Source organism: Netta rufina (assembly GCF_964035555.1).
Source record: "Netta rufina genome assembly, chromosome: 1".
NCBI lineage: Eukaryota > Metazoa > Chordata > Aves > Anseriformes > Anatidae > Netta > Netta rufina.
Window position 1 is genome coordinate 83,773,833 of NC_140123.1, and position 16,587 is coordinate 83,790,419.

Sequence of the window (16,587 nt, forward strand, 5' to 3'; positions counted from 1 at the left end):
TCTTGCGTAAGAAGATAAGTAAGAAGATTTCTTCGTGTTTTGTGGCTAAAAATTGTAAAAAGTATTTATATTTATAGAGGATTTTTAGCTAAGGACAGATTTTCAGCTTCTGAATTTACATTTTGTAACTTTCTTTTGAATCTGCTTCACCAAGCATATGAAAAATGAGCCTACTAGCATGGTTGACCTCTTAGTCTTTTGAAATTTTTGTTTCTTATTAATAGGACTGGATCCCTCCCAATTCAGAGTCCATCACCATTACCATAAAGATGAGGAGAATGATGCCTTGGTTGGTGGCCCAGCTCAGCTCACTGATGAGGAGAAATATAGAGACTGTGAAAGATTCAAGTTCTGCTGCCTCAAATGTGGAACAGAGAATATTTATGACAATGTATTTGACTGCTCGGTTAGTTTTCTGTTTTATTTCTCTTCATTGGCAAGGGAGTAAAATAGCTGTAGAGGAATGGGCTTTTCAGATAGGATTCACATGATGTAGGAGAAGATACCGCGTTGTTTAAGTACTGCTGTTTATAGCTTTGGAACAGAAATATGCTGATAGGACAGCGCAGAAATATTTTTCCCATTTTTGCATCTCAGCCAGGAACAGTGTAGTCTAGGAGAACATGTGAGATAAGCTGGCTTCATTAATCTGTTTGCCCACATTCATGAATGATTGTGAACTGTAACTTTTTAAGGCAGCCTTATCTTAACACCTGAGTAACTTCCAGTTCTCTATTTAATGAAACCTTCGTGTAGCAATGGTAATTTCTTAACCTAAATCATATTAATTGGAACAAAGTGTTTTTGAAATTTGTGTTTATCTTCTTACATTCCACTTCCTTTCTTGCCAGTAAGGTTTTTCTGTTATCTTTCCTTCTGTCTTTGTACATTGAACATAAAAAGTCATAGGGGTGCATTCTTGTTGAGAAGTTCTGCCAAAAAATGTATCTGGGACCTTGGATCACAACTTGAAATAGGGCCAAGTGTTTAACTCTGCAGCGATATTATGCGTGTATTAGTCATTGGCAAATTAGCAAACTTCAGAGTAGTGAAAACCTTGAAAATGAAAGCAAATAAATCTTTTATCTAAATTAAAAGTAATTATTTTAAGTTAATTTGGACAAACAGCAGATGTTTTGAATATTTCTGAGTCAAAATAAAGCAGTCTCTGGAAGCAAGTAAGACAAAAAGACACGCAAATCGAGCAATGCTTTGTAAATCCTTGACTTTTGTTCATTACAGCTGTAAATAAAATAGTTAATTGCACATAGACTTGACAACTTGCAGATGGGCTAACTGAAGAGAAGTGGATGTCAAACTATTTAAAAAAAAATAAAATAAAAAAAACCCAACACGTTAAAAACAACAAAAGAGCAAAAAAATCCACACACAATTATTTAGTGGAATTATTTAGTATTGTGAGTGGGGGTTTAGCCAAGATGGTTTGGAAAAGCATAATTGTTAAGTCTTAACTGGAAAGAGAACTTCGTTAAAGTTTTACAACCACCCAACCTAACAGGATGTTGTTATTTTAATGAGAATTCAACACAATTCAATTTCAGCAATTCATATGTTGCTTCCAGGTTCTGGAATTTTCATGTCAGGCATTCAAAACTTTCAAAAGTAAAGCAAAGGAGATTCTGTAAAACTGTAAAAGGTGTTCTTTGCACTTGGGGGAAAATAAAAGATGGTCGCCTTGTTCTTGTTTCACAAGGTTTGTCTCTTCAGCACTGTTAGTAATCTTGTGATTGGTGTCCCCAAGATGGATTTCAGTGATCTGAACAGTAGGTTGGGAAGAAAATTTGAAAACTACTGGTCCTGTCAGAGAAGTCTCTGTATAGGTGTGGCCAACTATGATGGAAAGGAAGAAGGCCTAGATAATAAAGATACACTTGAAAAAAATAAATTATTTGAAAAAAGCTTTAAGACTATTCTTTTTTTAAGGAAAGTTTTATGTCTAAACTCCTGTAATAATTTCTGCCATCATCTGCTATCATGATGTATGTTGATTTACACTTCTGTTTTCAGGGGCGATTTATTGAACCCAGTTTGGAAAGGTGCAGTAAGAGTGAATGTGAAGAGCCTCCTTTCAACCACGTGGTTCAAATGAACAACAAATTACTGTTGGATATTAGACGCTACCTCCGAAAATACTACAATGTAAGTATTCAGAAAATATTCTGCCCTATCAAGTTTGTTTTCTGAGTTGCCCCTGAATTTAGTGAATGGCATATAACCCTTTTTTGTATTGAACAAAATAGTAGCATGCAATAGCAAACCCCAACTTCATGACAATGAAACTATCAATTAGTAATTCTTAAAATACTGATTTTGAATGTTGTGTTGTTTTGTTCTCCAGATAGCTCAGTCTCATGTCAAGATAGTCAACTGTATATATACAGTTTTTTGTAACTGTATTTGTCCGCTTTACTACAGATGTAGTAGCTCTGTTTTCCACACTTTGAGATGGCTAGCATTGTATGGCATTGTGGGAAAAAAAAAAGTTTGAAATTCCCATCTTCATGCTGACCAAAATGGTTGCAGGTTAGGAAAAATACAAAATATTTTTAAATTACGTTTATGTATGTTTGGCATCTCTAATATGCTGACTTGGCAGCTAACCGTTTGGTCAAATTTTCATGGAATTTCTTCTCCTGTTAACTGCCTTTCTTATTTGGTTGTCTAATGTAGGACCTTTTTTCACAGCTCTTAGGTCAGATGTCACTTCTGAAGGAGCTCCTAACTTTTGGATGCTTATAAGTTTTGAGTATATCAAAAATTGTTTTTGAAAATTTGGCCTGTTAATGAAAGGCTAACCTAATCTGTGGTATTTATGATTTGTTTTCTCAGGTATTAAAAAATATTTTTGCAGATGGCACTTAAAATGCTGAAAATTAGCATAATAGTTTTCAGGTTTAATTATGGTTTAACACGAAGCATGCTTTTTGTTCTTCTATATTAGTTCCTGTTGCATTGTACGTAAATGTTCTCTAATCTGTTTTCTGGATGTGATAAATTCAGAATGTATAAATGTCTTTGAATGAAGGTGTTTGCATCAAAAGGAGCACAAAACTTGGTCTATTTAAATTCAGGCAGTATTTCACAAGGTAGGATTGATCCTTCTTTTGCATTGAAGGTAAAAGTGGATGACTTGGACAAGTTACCCAAATGCCAAATCTCGAGTTACTTTATTGCAAGGTCCACCTGGCTGCAGAATTTTTATTGAAATGATACTACTATATGCATTATATTATAAAGTGTGTTATTATATGTCAAGGTAATACATTTACACGGACTGCTTTTTTATTGCTTATTATTATTTTTTTTAGATTTAATGTATGTACGTTATCATAATATACAATGTATATTATAATATACAATGTATATACTTTGGCATATAAAGTGCTAGATACAATGTGCATAATATGTGCAATAGCAAACTTGATTAATGAAGGAAGATACATTTAAGGACTGGAAAATCTGTTGTTTCTGATGAGAATGAAAAGTGGCATAATATTTTACTCCATTCTCTAGATCTTGTTTGTTTGTTTTTTTTTCCTATATAAGACCGAGCTATGAACCAAATTCTAAAATGTTTGAATAATGTAGTTTGTCCTGTTAAAATCTACTATGTATCTTACTACATAGCATATAGGAAAATGAAGTGTCTTCCAAAAGGAATTTAATTGTCCTTGTAAGTGAAGGCTTTATAAATTTGGTTATGTGTGAATGCTGAGAAATGGCTTTTAACCTAGTTAAATATAATAAAGCTTAAAATTACTTTTTAACTGTGGAATACATTCAGGATTTGAAAATGTGAGATTATTTTAGTGTAAAATGTAATTTTGAAATTGCACAATTCTCATTTTTAAAAAAAGACTTTCCACTGAGTTGGTCAAGAAAACTTTTTGTCCTGTTAGCTCTTAGAAAAGCAGGTGCTCTGAGTTTTAGTGTATTCCTTTCATCATGTACTTGTAGTGACTGTGTAACAGCTGGAGTTGAAACTTGTCAAATGGGTGTTTGCACTAATGTATATAATCCTATAAACTATAAAGACACACAGAAGTACTGTGGCAAAGTACCATCTGAATGAAACATTTGAGGAAGCTTTGAGACACTTACTTATGTCTCCTGTTGTAGTTCTTGCATCTAAGAGGTGCAGAAGTATCTGTTTAAGTAGATGAATATGTTGTCTGAATATGTCACTCCATTAACTTTGATTTTTTTTAGATGTTATTGTTTTTGTATGTTGGTCAAATGGCACATAATACAAAAACATAAGATGAAAAAATAATTTTTTTACCCTTAAAATAATGATCTACTTTATAAAAAGTCAGCCTTATTAAGAGCCTTTTGGCCTGATCCACAGCTCACTGAAACGAATAAGCTATTTTTAATGAGCTTTGAATAATATAATTTTTTCTTTTATCTGTTTAGGAATGTTGTGTGTTGTTTCCCCTACTCTATTGAAATGCCTTCATATGTAGCTGTTTAAATTTAGGGGGGGGGAGTGCCATCAAATCTAAAAGTGGAAAATCTATTTTCCCTTTTTGGCGTGTAGAGGTTAATAAATATAATGGTGATGTACTTCTTTCCTTCAAGAAGATGCAAATGTAAGTGCACAAATAGAATTTTGTAAGCCTGCTGCAATCTCATTGTTTTTGTAAATTATTCGCCTCTATTTTTTGTTCCTTCAATCATTTTTCCCCATTAAACATTGAAATATTTTATATCTTCCTTCCAAAACTTATCTGCCTTTGCTCCAGTATCAGTGGATTTCTTAATAGTATTAACAATATCAATGTTAATAATCTTATTCCTAATTGTAAATACATCTGAAAAATGACAGGCAAAGATTTTACTTCTTTTCAGAAATGCATTATTCTATGAAAAATTGATTCTGTTGTGTGGTGTGTTTTTTTTTTTTTTTTAATTCTGCTTCAGAAGAGCAAATAGATGAAAAGAGAGAAACGCTAGCTAATCTAAATTGGGAAATGAAGAGGGCTTTTTTAAGCATGAAAATTTCATCATCTTGTCAGCTGGCAGAATGCCTGCTGTGTGGATTCACAAAGGCTAAGAATTACACTTTCATGAAATTTTCCTCACTAACTGCCCTGGTTAATTTGAAAGATAACCCACTGTTCTAATTCATTCCTCAATTGGGCGGTGCAGGTTTTATCTTTGATCTGACAAAGCATTTGTGTTAATCGTTTTGGCCCTCTACTAGACACTCTTGGGATTGTGCTTTTACAATAAATGTGTCTGTGATAGCTCTTTAGTCTATTATACTTACAATAGATCCATAGAACTGGTAATTAATTCTGTACTGCTTTGGAAATGGGGAAGAATAGGTGTAGCTCTGTCAAGTGCTGCTGGGAAGTTTGTTTAGCTAGTTCATTTTTGAAGTGTTACCCTCAGCCATCAATGAAACATCCATGCTGGAGAATGGCTGAAGGCTGAAATACACAAGCATAAATGGAAAAAGTGACCAACTTCTGTGCCTGAGAGCTGCATTTAATTTTTAGTAGAGGATCTAATTATGTGGTGCAAACTGGTTTAGGTTTCCCTCTGAAATACTCAAGTATTTGTTTTGAGCATTTGGTAAATAAACACCAACTCTTAGATCCTCTTTTAAAAAAAACTATAGAAATCAGTATTCATATCCATAAAAAAGAATCCCTTGTCATTCACTTGTTGAGGTGTTAGTTTTGCCAAGTGAAAAGAACTGAATAAAAACCCAAAAACGTATTGTATATACCACTTGAGCAGTATCAAAATCCATGCTGACCTGGTTAGACTCCTAAGACATAGTCCTTGAAGCTGCAAGTTTTTATCTGGTTTGTAAATATGCATTTGTGGTATTAATAGTGATATATTTGTAGGCTAAAGTCTGTATACTGTTTCAAGCGTATGGCATCTTTAGATCTGTTTATGTTTTTCAAAATGCATAAGATGATGCAAACCTTAGAAGTTTTCTTCTTCAAAAAAAAAAAATACTGGGAAAATCTTAGTCCAACCTGTATTGCATGGTTTTTATTTTTACAGTTTTTCTACTGGACCACTCTAACCCACAGACAGAAGTGAGTTTGAAGGCTATTGAACACTGCTAAATAACTTTATGCTGTTCAGCTGCGAAAATTCAGTGTTCAATAGCCCTCAAAATTTCTCATTTCTTACCTGTGGTGGGGTGGTCTACTGCTTGCACATTAGGTCGCAATATAAAAGCATGTTAGTACACTTGTTCGAGATCCTTGAATTATTAGTTTATATATGTATTTTTTCCCATTTTGATTATTTGTATATATGTATTTGGCTTTTGTCTTAGTATTTTATGTACTTAAAAAGCAAAAGATTTATAAACAGGACGATATTGTAAGAGGCAATGGCATTCACACAGGTTTGGGGATAGCATGGCATATTCGCTTAAGAGAACAAAGATGACAGGGCTCGTTGTGAACCTGGAATCTCCCACACTGCAATCATGTGTATTGCCAACAACCCACAGGTGTACACCACATGAACAGGTGAAAATGTGATTGTAGATGATGGTGATGACTTCTGTAATCATGCTCTTGCAACAGTCATGGATTGAAAGCCTTTCTTCATTTGATGGGTGGGTTGGGGTAAGAAGATTATTTGGAGTGAGGGAACAGTGCTAAGTAGTGGCAATAGTACGATATTTTAAATTTTATTATGCTTATAGTACTAGGAGTATATGGGCATGTGTTGAGGAGAACGTAGAGCCAGAAAACAGAAGGAATCGTGACACCAATTGATGTGGTAGACACAATCAGCTAGCTAGAAGCTGCCGTCCAATTAACTCCAATGATTATTTTGGGAGTTCTTCCTGTTTGTATGTGAATGGATTTCTGAGCCTTTTCCAAGCTTGAAATTGTATCGCTGTCGTTTTAGTTTATACATACAGAAACAGAGACATTTATTTTTGGTACTGAAAGCTTCCAAGTCAAGGCAGAATGGAAAGCAATTGGAGTGAATGATCAAAGATGAATGTGATTCCATGCACAGTTTATTGGGGACCCGAGAGAGGGAAGGGGAAGGGAAGCTGGCATCAGATTCTCAGGAGTTTTCTCTTCTCCTCTGCTATAGCATTTTCTGATTCTTTTCTCAATTGAAGTTGACAGATGGGTCATAGGTCGAATCATGTTTTGGTTAACCAGGAGAAAGTTAGAAATATCTTGATCATTGAACAGAGCGGTCACTAAGTGAAAGCGTTATGTATCTGTCTTTGCTGACACAGTTTACACCTACCAAATAATGAAAGATAACCCTTTGGTCACCATGTATAGGGCATTTTGGGGATGAGTAAGCAGTTATCTGTCACAGCACTCGTGGCATCTATTAACTGGGATTGATTCGCTATTACTGCAACTTCTGCCCTGTAAAGGAATTGTTTGTTTTAGACTTGCAGCATCAATATGATTTTTAGTGAAGTGTTTCAGAGTAATGATCGATACGCCTTTACAAAAGGTTTAACTCTCTTCATTGGATTTTACTAGCCATGATGGACATGCATCCATCTCTCCGATGGCAGAGTGAAACTGAGTGCAACTCCCTGCACTCAGAATTTCAGCCACTGCCAATGAGTGAACATGAGCCAAGGAGCAGTATCTGTCTGCTGCTGATTCTTTCTAGTGCTTAGTCTGAAGTCAGGTACCTTGCCAGACAAGACTCTTGATGATTCTGGATATACGTCTCTGCTAACTGTAGAAAATGCTCCCCGGGTTAGCCACAGCATGGATGAGGTCCTGAGAAATGCAGATTACCTCAACAGAGTAAAACCAACTTTGTAATTTCCTCTGTAGGTAGATCACAGGAATGTAGGGGTTTATTATCACAATAATTTATCTGTTGAGGCTTATAAATGGCAGTAATGTGAAGATCACGTTACAGGAAATGTGCCCACAGGTAAATGTGGTCATGGTTATGATTGCCACCAAGTGTGTAATGTTTACCTAGGTGATTGAATCACTTCTCTAATAACAAGATGTTTCTGTCTTCAAAGGATTACAGAAAGCTCTGTCTCTGAAGGTACTCTGTTGGAACCGATCTGTCACTCCAGTAGAAACAAGGATGAATTTGGGTAGCACTTAGGAAGCTCGTTTGTGCTGTGATACAGTGTTACGGTTGCAACTCTTCGTTCTAGCTTTAAGCTGAGTGCAAAGTAGTGTAGCTTTGGTCTACCAACAGCAATGCTTGTTATGAGATTCTGTAGCCCAGAACTTAAAATGTTGGGCAAATCCATGTAGCCTATTGAGAGGTCTGCCAGAATTACATTACGAATAGTGCCTGAGCAAAGTACTTTAAAAGTGAGAGATTAAGCCCTTCTTTAAACACCTTGGATTGACAGAAATGTTAGGATGCTACATAGATTTTAGTATTCACTTCTTCTGAGACTACACTAACAAGATATCATGAATCAAAAGAGGATTCATGACAAGTCACTAGTCTTGTAAAGATCAGTGTTGTTCTTTCTCCTTTTGACAGTAGTTTTAGAGATGGATATTTTCAATCTGTTGAGATTTTTTTGTTGCTTTTAATTTAAGTTTACATGCAATTTTGGATTGTCCCACTAGTTTCAAATTAGAGACAATACAATAAATGGAAGTCCAGATAAATACAAATAAGGCTTAAAGTAAGTCTTAAAACCATCCGTTCTTGTGTAATTTTGATATAGGTAATACATTATATAAATTTAGGACAACAAATATCAAAGAACAGATTGTCTGCACATTAACTTCTGTTACTAGAGAATGCACTATAGCCAGCTTGCTGGGAGGTAAGAAAAAGGATTATCTACTATCTTGAATACGTGATACTGGTTGATACATGCTTAATTGGTGGTTCTTACAGTGCTCAAGCATCTTGCATCTTTCCAGAGAAACAAAGCTAAAATCCGAAGCTGAAGAGACCGTGTTTTCACTGGACATGGTTCTTTTCACAAGGACAAGTTTATTTGACGTGTGTGACCTAAAAATGTTGTGGTAATCAGAAATGTTGTTTTAGGAGTTTTATTAATAATACAGAAATCCGTAGTCCAACACTGATTTTAGAAAATAAAATGTCTTATATTTAACCCGTTGTTTAAAAAGTAAAACTAAAGTGGGTCTATCTATGGTAATTCAGAGTTGAGTGCCATATGAAAAGAACAGAATATGGACAATTATATAACAATTGTATGAAATCTAAGTTACCTGTCTTAAAGTATCTTAGTCTTTATTATGAACCTGCCTTCAATTTTAAAAGAAAGATTGAAATATTTTTTAGTATTTGGGAAACTGAACTATTTTTGGTGCAGAGTATACCTTCTTTTTTAAACATTTTGTTGTTGTTGTTGCTGTCTTTCATAGTCCACATCCCTGAAAATTATTGAGTAACAAAGTAATGGAGATAGGAGGTGGGAAAAGGCACATCAGAAGTTTCAGCTGTGTTTTCTTCAGCATGCTTTTCTTTGGCATTGTGGGGATGGGTCTTGTAGGTATTTGTTTTCCACTCTTAGCTGATGAAGGATTTATTTCCATCTTCTGGTTTAAAGCAGTTAAATTTGTCAGCAAATATTTCCAGTAACTTTTAGCCACAGCTCTACTTCTTGGTAAATTAATCTTAATTAAACAAGGTGTTCCTCGGTGGAAGTGACTTCAGTATTTGAAATCTCATCACATACAAGCTGTGTAGTTTGAGAGCTATTTCAAAAACTTTAGCTATTTAAACGAAGTTGAAACTATTTAGTGCTTGGTGCTATTTAGTATTTGGTGCTTAAGAGAAACTGGATGAATATGTAGGCATTCAAGGACTGAACAGATCAAGTGGGTAGTTCAGACTTACTAGCTTGGTTCTGGAAGTGAGTCGTATGTGAACCAACTTCAGAGCAAGGAGGAAGCACAGCTGAGCTTAAACCTCTCTTTCTGTGATTTCATTCATGTATTTTGGGATGGGGAAGGCAACCCCTTTCCTGAATGAGACCTCTAGGGATTTAATCATTTTTCTTTTACAGCAGCCGAGAGAAATCTGAGGTGTAATGCAACAAATTGTCTATAACAGTTTTTAGCGTTGGAGATGCCAGTGTGCCTTGTACAGTGGCATTTGTTGCTCCTCTTGCCTCATGAAAGCTGTACTTCTCCACGTTTGTTTGAGAGAGATGCTTAAGAGCCGATGAAGTTTTGGATCAGCTGAAATGAGAAAAAAAAAAAAAGAGAATATTTCCATCTGCAGGAAGAAATGTCAAAATGACTTCATAAAAGGGTTTTGCATTTGCTTCACAGTGCCTTGCTCAGAAGTCAAGGTCTTGTAAGTGCTACAGTCTCCACTTTTTGCAGTGTCAGAATATCCTTCAGTGGATACATACAAATTATTTTTTAATTATTTTAATCCCCAAGCATTAAGAAAATAAGTGCTTTCGATGACTGCTTTGGGAGATGGTATAATTTGAGTGCAAAACCTTACTCCAAGATGTAGTCAGATAGTCAAGCTGTACAAAACAGGCATTGGTCCATACGTAGCATCTGGCAATCTGGCATGTAGGTATTTAAGTATCCTTCAAGCTCAGCAGCCAGGCTGGCTAGATGCGTTCAGATCATTTTCATTAAATGGATGGACTTTACCACTACTTTCTTAGTGAACTGTAAACAATAATTACTCTATTATTTTTATTCATGTGAGCATGTTTTTGTACTGTCTTTTTTGTAAATTGAGCCTGGAGAATTGGCAACTTTGCCTGTGCTTTAGTCCTGTGCATTCTGTGACGGCATACTGGCTTAAAGGCCCTTTTATTGCTAAAGATGAACCTCCCCTCCCTCTTTTCATGCCATGTGGAAGATTATTGTCTCTTCAGTCTGCCCACAGCTGCAGCATCCTATAGTAGGAAAAAAAAACAAAACTGTGCAGTCCTGCTAAAACTGTTACAGCAGCTAATGACAAAAACTATTGTCTTTTTCATTTTCTTTCATCTGAAGATTTTCAGCTATCCAAGTATCTTCAGCCTAGTGATTGTGTTAGGCTTTGAATCCACAAGTATAGAAAAGCATTTCTGAGGTTTTCCAAAGGTATGTTAGGTTTCTAAACAAAAAGTAAGACTTTGCAAAATTTGAAAAGTAGAGGTTTTCCTTTTCTCATGAACAAAATCATTACTTTCTTAAGGGGCATCTGCAAGAGAGGCATCAGATCCACATGACCATCAGATCTCTAGATAAAAAATGTTTATCCAGTGGCAGAACTCATACCATACAAAAATAAATTAAAAAAAAAAAAAAAAAAAGTTTTAGAACTCTACCAGATATTCTAATTGTCTTGAATCTTTATCTCAAACCTCCTATAGAACGGTATAAACAAGATGTTGGTGTTTGAAGATTTTTTTTTTTTCTGCATCAGAAAACATTACTTTTTGTCTTTTTCTCTATTGGTGGCTACAGGTCAAATGTGGAAAACAAGGAAGTATGAACTCCCAAACTGGTTTCTTTAACTAACCTGCACGCTCAACAACAATATCATCCAAGAGATTCATTTAATTGATGTCTTTTCTTATGTTTTTTCCTTTATCACTTGTTTCATCTGTCTTTGAAGATTATAAACATACATGTGTAAAAGAGAAATTTTTTCTAATAACTAGCTTTCCTTTGCTAATGGAACTATAGCCAACATAGCAATATTCTTCATTTTCCCCCCATTTTGATGGAAATTTCTTTACTAATGTCTTCAGTGTGGATTATGTATATTTTTAATAATTTTTTTTCAGATTATTTGCATTAGCAACACTTATTTCTGCTCTCTGTCAAGGATGTGAAGGTTTTATCATTGTGCATATTCTACAGTCGGTATGTCTTAATGATTGTTTAAATATTTAGAAGTTACTGGATTTAGAAGAATTATCTGAAAGGACAAAATAGGAGGTGGAGTCAAGTGGAAGTGTATCCTCATCAACTCTGCAGTCAGCCCCCATTCCTTTGAGTGCAAGGCAACCCAGCTGTGAGGATTGCTGGCCACACTCTCATCAGAGAGAGAGAGAAAATTAGCAAGACAAAATTCCTCTCTATCAATCCTATCTTTACACAAATTCAGACTTCTGAGCTTCCATACGTGAGAGTGTAACTTAATTTCCAAATTACATGATGAAAGCACATCTGTCCCAAAATTAATACCTCTTGAGAATATCATAATTGTATATACTGAAAATAATTAGTATCTGTAATTTGCAAGTCATAAATGTCTAATTTTTAGCGAAGTTGTTTGTTTCCATTTAAGATAAATTCTCAATTTAATATCCAAAGCAACATTCGTCTATACTACAAAGGAGCAGAATTGTTTAAAAACAGAGAACCCCCTCACCCCTCAAAAATACAAAGAAACAAAATGGGATATATTGGATTTTGTTGCAGAAAATCACATTACGTTTTTCTAAGAACATTGTAATTCTTGTAATAATTGTTACTGGATAATGCCTATTTTTTTTCTCATATTAAAGCAATTCATGCTGGATGGTCTTGCAATGGAACTAGCAGATACCAAGCTACCCATTCATATGACCACCTGTCAAGCAGAGAGGTTGAATTTAAAATCTGAATTTGGTGGAATTTCTCTGTGTATGTTTCTGTTTATATATTTGCATGAGTATGAATAAAGGCAATAAGATTAATATGGCTATTTAGACACTAGATTGTCTTCCAGTAGTTCATGCAGTCTTGAGATGCTTTTTCACACGATTCTTTGTTATTTGCATGTTTTTTGAAGGAAGCAATTAATCAAATTCTCCCTCCCTCCTACTGCTTTCTACCTCTTTCTTCTTGCAACAAGGGATCAGCATTTATACTCTCTTGTTCCTTTAATGGGGCAGCTTTTTGGGACCACCTTGTTAGGTATTTTGATTTTTTTTTGTTTTTAACACAATCAATGAAGTAGCAATAATGGAGTAAACTAAATTGTGATATGGTTCTTGAGAGAGTTTCCTGGTTGATTAAACATAAGGTAGTTTTAATATCAAATGCTTCTGCTCCCTCCCCAACCCAAGAAGTGAAAGAGACTGAGATGCCTTATAGGAAATTCATAAAAATTCTGTATGATCTGCCTGCCTTTGGAGACTTCCAAACAAGAACAAGTCATGCATTCTAAGGACTTAATAAAGTAAATAATTATATTTATATAAAATAGAATCTGCCAAGAAATGGTCAAGTATTACCCCAACATCATATTTTTGACATATTCTGGTGAGTCCCATTTGTGAAAGGCTTCACGAGGCTAGTGCCATTCAGTAATCAGGTGTCATTCAGGAAAGCCCTGAGTAATAAATACTTATTTAAGGAGCATCTGAGATTGTGGTGAGAATAAGGAAAATGATCTAGGAACAATTACAAGCTTTCATAGTGAGAAGCACATTTAATTTCTATGTAAATTAAATTAGTGCCTTTCTTTCTAGACACAGATCTTCACTTGAGAGGAGCCAGCATCATAACCATGACTAGTATCATAACCAAGGCTAGGCAAATGCCAGCACCATAGCCACAGACTCCATCTCATATAAATTATAGGTGAGTTCTTTTGTCAGAAGAAAGGCATTTAGACACACTTTTTTCACTTCCTTCCTCCCCTATCATCTTAATTGCTGGTAACTCTTTAGTTACAACATTTTTTGCTTTTTAATCTATTAGCGATGAGACACTAAACTGTGTGGAAGGCATCAGATATGATATAGTGCTAGCAAGCTTTTAGCAACTGTATTACAATAGGAAAGATTTTCAGAGTCAAAACCAGGCAGAATGACATCCTTATGGTAGTGAAAGGCAAAAAGCAAGATGGAGTTTTCCTACTATGATACTTCAGATTATTATTTTTTTTTCTAACAGACTTCATATTCCAATTGTGTTTAAATAACTATATTAACAAAGGAGTGTGGGTTTTTTTTTTTATCTCTAAGTGGTTTGGAACTCTTAGGGGAGTACTATGGCTATGCAAAATGATATAACCCCTTCAACTTTAGAACTGATGTGTTGGATCCTTGTTTTGCTTACAAGAATGTGATGGGGTAGATGTTTGGTAAATGACATTTCTAGTTTTTAGAAACATTATAAATTTAAGTGTGCCTCAGTTTTCCCCTCTCATTTGAGGATTGTATAACAAAAACTGGGGAAGAAGATATCTACTACAGGAAGTGCTACAAGAATCTAGTCTTGATGCTGGAAGTATTAAGGCTTAATGTCCATCCATCTGTCTTTAAGCAGTTCCTGTAACTTTTCAGTTGCTGTTATTAATCTTCAACTATCTTCATCACTTACCTGAATGAAAATAGATAGCATCTGGAAAAATACAAAAAATCCGTCCTCCACAGAGAAAAGTAAGTTTCATATTTCTCAAATGGGAGCAAAACTACCTGTAGATATCCTCATGCAGCAGAGGAAGAGATTAGCATTCTGTACTGACTGAGCAGAGAAACTTTCTTAGGCACCAAAATCATAATGCAATAGAGGTGTTATCCAGGTGATAAGCTTTTTTGGCTTCTATTGGGGTTGTTTTTGCGAGGGGAAAAAAAACACCAAATACAAGTGTATTTATTGGGTGAGAAACAGCCTGAAGAGGGACAGAGCTGTATTTTTATTTGATTATTATTTTTTTTTAAGAGAACAATGTTTGGGACTAATCTAAGCACCTAATAATCAACTGTCCTTGAACATTTAACAAAATCTAGAAATGCTATTTCATTATTATAGGTAATGCTTACAAACATTTTAATTTTAAGACTCATCAAAAGAAAAGCAGGTGAATAATTCTTCCACCTGCTTGGAAAGTTAGGAAGTTACTGGAAAGTGGTTAAGTGAGAGAAAATCTCTCCTAATTTCCACTGTACCTAGACTTGTTCTTGCACTGGGGAAGGAAAATCATAGAATCACAGAATGGTTGGGGTTGGAAGGGACCTTAAAGATGACCTGGTCCCCTAGGCAGGGACACCTCCCACCAGCCCAGGCTGCCCAAAGCCCCATCCAGCCTGGCCTTGAACACCTCCAGGGATGGGGCATCCACAGCTTCTCTGGGCAACCTGTTCTAGTGCCTCACCTCCCTCTGAGGGAAGAATTTCCTCCTTATATCTAATCTAAACCTATCCTCTTTTAGTTTAAAACTATTAATGTAAATTTATTTTCTTCTATGAGGCTGTTCCTAATACTCAGATGTTAGCATCTGTGGAAGGTGGTCTTATAGAGGAATTATTTTTGTTGTGTTGCCTAAAAAGAGAATGTAGTCCTTGCTTCTTCTTTTCATTTTAGTGCAAAGTTGTGTTAGTGCTATCAGTTTATAAAAGCTCTGCTACTTCTTCAGAGAGCCTTGGGGCCATCCTCTGATGTTTAATTGCTTTTAAATCTTTCACAAGAGAAAGATAAGAATGTGCTTTCCTTGAACTTAACAGTTTGGGCAATTTTCTGTAATCCAGTAAATACAAATTGTACCCTGATTATCCATCTATGTCTGTCAAGCAAATTTTAATGGATGAATGAGTGAGTCAAATCCTATGCATGGAAATATACGAATGTGCAAAATACGAGTCTAATTACAAGCCTGCTAAATTTACACAAGGTCAGGTAAACAAGGCACTGTGTAATGATTATTAATTGTTAATAATGCCTTTGGGAAAACACGTTTCTGCTCTCAACACCTAACATTTTTGCCTTTTCAGTTATATTAAACAGCCAAATTGATCAGCTATTAGAAAAAACAAAATACATTTTTCTCCCATTTTTCTTCTACCCCACCTCTGTAATTGTTTATTAGTTATTCTGAGTAGTGGGAAGGATAACATGCATCTTTACTACTGTTCTAAAACAAAACAAAAAAACCACAACAGAACTGTTGAACGTGCTTTTAAAGTTTACAGTAAAAATATTGTGAAAAGATTTATTAACTGATAACATTTTTCCTCTTCAGCAGGAGCATACCAATTCCTACTAGGAGCATACAAATTCCTACAATCTCTTGTCCTATGTGATGAACAAGTCATTTCTTGCTTTCTCTAGCACTGCCTGAATCATAAAGAACACATTCTGAAAACGAAACAGGTTTAAACCTCACGAGGAAACAAATACTCTGATGTAAATATTGAGAAAAATGTTCAAGTGCTGTTTGTTAGGGCATTCCCTCCCCAAACTGAAAAAGTATTAACCTATGAAAAAACAAGTTTTATTTAAGAAAGGGATTTACCTCGTTATGATCCAACATTAGCCGGATCCTTCATGATTCAAGGAACTCCATCAAAGACTTTTATTTAACAGAATTTTCTGCAGGAGATGCAAGTTCCTAGGTAGTGGCTAACTTTTTGGATAAAACAGGAGTATTTTCACCTGTATGAATGCCCAAGTCTTCTGCAGATGGAGCTTCTGAATGACACTTAGTGGTAAGCAGCTCCAAGGGCTATTTTATAGCGTTCAAGATGTTTCTGTTCACTGCTGTGATTTTTGTCATCTTTTCAGCTTCACTGAAATTCTATTTTGAATTGCAAAGAAGGGTAAACAAAACAACAAGTTTATCTGTATACCTCATTGTCTGCATTTCTAAGCTTTCTCTTTTCAACTCCTGTTTTCCTTGACTGTCTTTTGC

General features: G+C 35.2%; 1 protein-coding gene across 3 annotated transcripts in view; it reads left to right on the plus strand.

Annotated features, from left to right (window-relative positions):
- The window catches only part of POLA1 (DNA polymerase alpha 1, catalytic subunit), a 198,450-nt gene that overhangs the window by 86,291 nt on the left and 95,572 nt on the right, over positions 1-16,587 (plus strand). For all 3 annotated transcript variants that reach the window (XM_084306326.1, XM_084306327.1, XM_084306328.1), the window contains 2 exons: positions 225-406; positions 2,029-2,160. In XM_084306326.1, the coding sequence (XP_084162452.1) occupies positions 225-406; positions 2,029-2,160 (314 nt within the window). The remainder of the gene's footprint in view (positions 1-224; positions 407-2,028; positions 2,161-16,587) is intronic.